The sequence below is a fragment of the Chrysochloris asiatica genome, unplaced genomic scaffold (assembly GCF_000296735.1).
Source record: "Chrysochloris asiatica unplaced genomic scaffold, ChrAsi1.0 scaffold00184, whole genome shotgun sequence".
Lineage (NCBI taxonomy): Eukaryota > Metazoa > Chordata > Mammalia > Afrosoricida > Chrysochloridae > Chrysochloris > Chrysochloris asiatica.
In genome coordinates, this window is record NW_006408702.1 from 2,330,840 (window position 1) to 2,337,557 (window position 6,718).

At 43.0% G+C, this 6,718-nt stretch overlaps 1 protein-coding gene across 1 annotated transcript in view; it reads right to left on the minus strand.

Annotated features, from left to right (window-relative positions):
* Positions 1 to 2,941: 2,941 nt before the first annotated feature.
* The window catches only part of LINS (lines homolog (Drosophila)), a 48,269-nt gene continuing 44,492 nt past the window's right edge, over positions 2,942 to 6,718 (minus strand). The window contains exons 5-6 of the mRNA XM_006872154.1: positions 3,135 to 3,332; positions 2,942 to 2,982 (exon numbers count right to left, since the gene is read on the minus strand). Coding sequence (XP_006872216.1) covers positions 2,942 to 2,982; positions 3,135 to 3,332 — 239 coding nt within the window. The remainder of the gene's footprint in view (positions 2,983 to 3,134; positions 3,333 to 6,718) is intronic.

Here is a 6,718-nt window from a genome sequence, read left to right on the forward strand (position 1 = left end):
CCCAGGGTCGGACATTGTTTCGTTCTGCTGTACATAAGGTCGCTATGAGTCAGTGCCGACTCGATGGCACCTAACAACAACAACATATTAGATTATATTCTGGTGCTCATCATCATATTTCAGTATTCGGTATTCTGGTGCTGACAGTGTTACACAGCTATTCATAGGGTTTTCAGTGACTAAATAATTGGAAGCAGTCCGTATCTCTTCCTAGTCTGTCTTCGTCTGGAAGTTCTGCTGAAACCTGTACACCTTGTGTTACCGTGCTGATATTTAAAAACTGTGGCATTGCTTCCAGAATAACAGCAACATGAAAGCCACCACAGTAGGACAAACGGACAGACGAGTGGCGGCCACTATATTATATTATATACTAAAAAACCCTTAGACTGTCAGATTACACTAGTGAGTTTTAGCACAGACAGTGTAAAAGAAAGATCCCTGTATGGTCAAACATAGCATAGTAGAAGCAATAAATCATCAATATTTTCACAAGTGATGACTTGTGGCTTCCATAATATGCAACCCCCAAGAGTGACTGATCCCACATATTGGAGCAATTCTACCATTCCATTCCTCCACATCAGCAATGATCTATATCCTTTACCTGCTGGATCAGATAGCCAAACACATGCCATGCTAATACTATGTAAAATTAATGTAAAACACAGAGCTAATTAGGACAAAATACCATTTGACTCTTCCATAACTTCAATTATATAATTAGTACTCAAGGTAGGTTATTACTACTGCAAGAACAGTGACTTAATATTAATTATATCATGATCTAGTACGATATATTTACAAATACATAACTGAAACTCAAATTTCACAAAGGCAATACTTTTCCTTACTATTGTGATATTGTCTATTGTTTGTTGTTGTTGTTAAGTACCACTGAATCAGTTCTGACTGATGGCAACTCTATAGGGTTTCTGAGGAGTGGCTGCTGGGTTTGAAGCCATCCAATGCTTTTCCCACAGCACCACAACAGACCTCCAGGTCTACTGTCTATTCTAATCTAAATAACTTACTTTTCAAAAGCTGTTCTAGACTCATTAAATTTGTTTTCTGGCCCATTAATAGATGGTTACGCACAATTTAAACAAAGCCCAAACTGACCGAATTATATTGTTTGACCTACACAACTCCACATACTTTTTTTTTTTTTTTTCTACAAACTGCAAGATCGGTGGTTCAAGCTCACCAGCTGCTCCTTGGAAACCCTATACAGGGTCCCTATTGGTCGGAATCGACTCGACTGCATTTAACAACAACAACAATTTTTTGTTTTTGAGTTTTTTCAATTGTGAATCAAGTGATAGTTTACATGGGAGAATATCGGTTTTACACTCACCATTTCATTGCAATGATAACAATCTCCTCCATGAATCATCATTCAACAGTATTTGCTTCTATTCCATCTGTGGGGTTTTTGTTCTTAGATTTTTGGAGGGGATGTAACAAAACCAGTGAGGAATATATAATCATTTAAACAACCAAAGGGCATATTCGGTCTGCCTCCTGGCCACCAGCACACAACCTTTCTCTTTCCATGAGTCTAGACTTTTCAGCTGCTCTATTTCTCCATGTCCATGTCTCTGCCTCCATCTCTGGTGTCGCTGCTTCTCTGGATAAGGCCCCACATTCCATTTGTGCTCTTCTCCCATGATGGTCCTAGAGTCCTCTGTTCCTGGATTGTAAGATTAACTACTCCCCCCATTTGTTATAAAACTTCTACTTTTACAGTTGTGACAGTCTCAATCATGACAGCAATTATTCATTATTGAATCATAAGAATCTTATCCGAATCTCCTTTCACCAGACCGGTCTAGAAAGATGAAAACTATTCAGTGGGAACGCTACCTTCCCCACCGCACACTGTGAAACTAAACTCCCTCTAAAAAACTTGTAAGCCAGTCACTTCATGTCTTTATCACCCTCTCCTTTTAGGTAGCCAATGTGTAAGTTGCCCATTCCTATCAATCCTGTGTACAGAGGGGATAGGATTGATACTTGCTATGAAGACTCCTTCCCTCTTACTTGGTATTTTGAGCTACTACATCCATAAGTATAGGGCAAGTTCATCAAATTGTAGCAATTTACACTTGTTTCCTTTATCAAAATATTGTTTTATTATCTTCCTCTAGTTGAGTTGTGATCATCAAGCCATCGAGAATAGGTCAAATGAGTACTATCTACAAGTTTGGGCATTCTTGTGTGTCTCCCTTCACTTCATATCAACTGGATGTTTCACTCTCAGCTCTAGCCCTCTGTGGCTATGTCCTTGTCCATGGGCTCAGATGTCTCCAGGCCTCACCACACATTGGACCAACCCCCGCCTTTCCTCTTCTCTCTCATCTCCAGGTTGACGAGTCTTTGGAAGGTGGTTGAAGTCAGCCCATTTCTTCATTGCTGCTTTTCCCCATCTTCCACTCATCAACTGACCAACCATGGTCACCAACAATCTTATATGCCTGCTCATGTGTTGGACCTTTGAGTTTCAGTGTTGGAGGGACAACATCGGTTTTTTTTGTTTGTTAATGTGTATTTTTTTTTTTTAAATCATGGTATAGAGATAATAACAAACACTTGAGAAGATCAAAGCGTACTCAAAGTGGCTTTGCAGCCCTGGGAACAAAGGGGATGAAGTACTTGTTTTACATCCCAGCCCTCCTGGGCTTTTGGACAATCTCCAGGGCTCCATGTTCAGATCCCTATCTCAGAACTCAGAGCAAATCTAGGCTAAATTTCTATTTACCAGCTTGAGCTTGGCGTCCAGAGAGAAGGGACCCACCCAGCAACTCTCCTGCCGTCGCCATTACTATGATTGGAAACGCTCAACACGCGAGACCAACACTCAGTGGAGCCCTGGAAGCAGGGGGCAGCCAGCGGGGCCATCAGCTGCCTGGGGACCCTGGACCCTGCAGGGACCTAGCGGTCAGAGCTCAGGCCTCAGCGCTGGCCTACGTGCGCTCAGGCCTGTGAGGGGACAAGGAAAGAAGACAGGGTTCCGGGGACAAAGACCCGGGTCCAGGGACATAGAAGCGGTCCTGCCAGCGCTGGTCGGCCCCATTTTGTACACAGCCTGCGGGCCCCGGCTTCCCTGTGAGCCGCTCTCCTCAGCCCCTCACCCACCTTCTCCTCAGGTCCGCAGGCCGAGGCGCTGCTCCGAGCCGGCGGGGGGCGCTGTGCGCAGCGGTGCATCCTGGGAGGTGTGGCGGGGGGAGGCGGGGCCAGGACGCCACGCAGACCGACGGCAGCGAGGAGCGCGCGGGCACGTGGAGTCCGCAAAGCAGGCCAGGCCAGGCGCAGCCAGCAACCTTCACCCGCTGTAGGAGTGATGAGTCCAAATCCAGGGCCTTCACTGCGCCACTACACACCCCTCACAGGGTAAAAAACGTTACAACTGCTCTACTGTCTTTACAACTCCCACCAAAGAGAGACGGGAGGGCCGCGTAGGAGCAGAGTGATGATGGAAGCAGCTGTACGTTCTCAGTGGGCACACCCGGGTCTGCGGTAACGTCTCTTTTCAATGATTAGTGAATAGAGATGTTGTTAATGTGCCTTGGAGTCGGTTCTGACTCATAGCGACCCTGTACAGGGTTTCCGAGGCTGTAAATCTTTACGAGGGCGGAAAGCCTCATCTTTCTACCACGGAGCAGCCACTAGTAGTTTCGAACTGCTGACCTTGTGGTTCGCAGCCCGATTCGTAACCACTCTGCTACCAGAGCTCCTAGTGAATAGCGATGTTGTTGTTGTTGTTAAGTGCCTTCGAGTCGTTTCCGACGACCCATAGCGACCCTGTACAGGGTTTCCGAGGGTGTAAATCCTTACGGGAGTAGAAAGCCTGATCTTTCTCCCACGGAGCGGCTGGTAGTTTCGAACTGCTGACCTTGTGGTTGTTTCGAACTGCTGACCTTGTGGTTCGCAGCCCGATTCGTAACCACTACGCTACCAGAGCTCCTAGTGAATAGCGATAGATGGATAAAATGGGGCAGTGATAGCATTTCCAGCAAAAGACATAGAGCATTTATCTGGCTGGTGCATTAAAATACAAGTCTATGGAAAATCATCGCTCGAGATTATTGAGTGCAGTCGTTAGCACAGTAGGCTTTGAAGTCAGTCTGGATGTAAACTGAGCCAGTTTATCAACTTTCAGAGTTACCACTAAAGGGGTTTTAGTTTTGGTGGTGGTGGTGGTGGTGGTAGTGGTGGTGATGGTAATGGTGTGTCCCTCTGACTCATAGCGACCCTGTATAGGCTTTCCGAGGCTAGAAATCTTTACGGAGTACAAAGCCTCATTTTTCTCCCACGGAACGGCTGGTCGATTTGAACTGCTGCCCTTGAGGTTAGCAGCCCGACATGTAACCACTACGCTATCAGAGTTCCTTTTGATTTTAGTGGCCATTTAAAATGCTAATTTCCTCATAAGTAAAATGTTGTTGTTAATTTTTAAGTGCCATGGAGTCAGGATCCGACTCATAGCGACCCTGTACCCTGTACAGAGTTTCCGAAGGAGCAGCTGGTGAGTTGGAACTGCCGGCCTTTACGGCCCAAACCGCATTACCCACAACGCCACATCAGTAGTCCACACCAGAAGTAAAATGAGGGCAGTAATAATTCTTTGCAAAGTGAGGATTAAAAGAGATAGTTTCCAATTTCACACAATGCCTGGCAAAAATTAAGCACTAAAAACCGAGAGCTTATTAAAGGGTCCCCATGTTTAGAATCATTCTTGTCTCTTACTCAACTTCTGCTACGGAACCGCTAGAGCTAAAGCTGACCAGGAAGACTGCTATGATGCTGTGGGTTAATTCACCAGACTGCAAAGTCATTTGAACTGCTAGCTTGGCGGTTCAAACTCACCAGCCACTCCTCGGAAACCCTATATAGGGTCGCTTCCAACTTGACAGCAACAATGTTTAGGAAATCTATACTTTATGTTCTTAATAATAGCAACTTAAGTGCCATCGATTCGGTTTGGATTCACAGTGACCCTAGCAACCCTGCCTCCATAGGTGAGGGAAAAGCACTTAAGAGAACTCAAGATGAGAAGAAAAGATACGGGGTTGGAAAATAGAATGATGCCTAAATGCAAATGGTTGAGAGAAAAAAAAAATGCAAGGGGAAAAAAAAAAAACCCTTAAATTTAAAACCTGTTTTGAAGGCCACATGAGTTGAAATGACATTGGAAAAACTCAAATCAGGTTTAAAGAATAAAAATTCCGGTTTCCCATCAGAATACATAGGAGAAAGAATAAAGAGATGAAAGTAATAAGAAAGAATGATAATCATGGAAGTTAGAAAGCAGAAAATCAGTCTATAATGACTGAAAAAAAAAAAAGAAAGAAAGCAAAATAACATTGAAGGAATGACTAAAGAGAACATACAGCAAGAATATCTGACATGAATATCTGATATGAATACTTAGAAGAAATCAGGAAAACAATACCATTTACTATAGCCACCCAAAAGATTAACTACTTTGGAATAAATCTAACCAGAGAAACAAAAGAAAACTACAAAACACTACAAGAAACCAAAAGAGACTTATAAAAATGGAAGACTATACCATGCTCATGGATAGGAAAACAACATTGTGAAAATGTCAATACTGCCCAAAGCAATTTACACATATAATGCAATCCCAATCTAGATTCCAGCATCAGTCTTTAAAGAGATGGAAAAACTGGTCACTAACTATATGGAAACGAACGAGACCTCAGATAAGCAAAGCATTACTTAAAAAGAAGTACAAAGTTGGAGGCCTCTCAAATCCTGATCTCAAAATGTACTACACAGCCACAATGATCAAAACAGTCTGGTACTGCTACAATGAAAAACACATATATCAGTGGAACAAAACTGAGAACCCAGAAATAAATCCATCCACATAAAGTCAGCTGATCTTTGACAAAGGGCCCAAACACATTAAATGGGGAAGACATAGTCTCTTCAAAAAATGGTGCTGGTAAAACTGGAAATCCATTTGCAGAAAACTGTAACAAGACTCATATCTCAAACCATATACAAAAACGAACTCAATGTGGATTAAAGACTTTAATGTAAAGCCTAGAATTATAAAGATCTTCAGTGAAAAAATAGGAACAAACAACCCAATTAAAAAATGGGCAGAGATCATGAACAGACACTTCACCAAAGACATTCAGGTAGACAACAAACATGTGAAGAAATGTTCCAAATCATTAGCCATTGTTGTTAAGTGCCACTGAGTCAGTTCTGATTTATAGCGACCCTGAGTTAGGTTTCTGAGGAATGTCTGGTGAACTTGAACCAGTGACCCTGTGGTTCAAACTGACCTTGAAGTCCAGCTCCATTACTTAACACACAGCATCACACCAGGACATTAGCCATTAGAGAGATACAAATTCATTAATAACAAAGTTCAAAAATCCAGAAAACAACAAATGCTGGAGAGGGTGTGGAGAGACATTGCTGATGGGACTGTAAAATGGTGCAATATGAAAACGATATAATGCTTCCTCAGAAAGTTGGAAATAGAAATACTGTATGACCCAGCAATCCCTCTACTTGATGTGTATCAACAAGGAATAAGAGCCAGGGCACTATTAGATACATGCACATCCATGTTCACTGCAGCACTATTCACAATAGCAAAATGATCGCGAAAGCCTAAATGCCCATCAGTGGGAGAATGGGTAAACAAACTTTGGTACATACACACCATGGAATA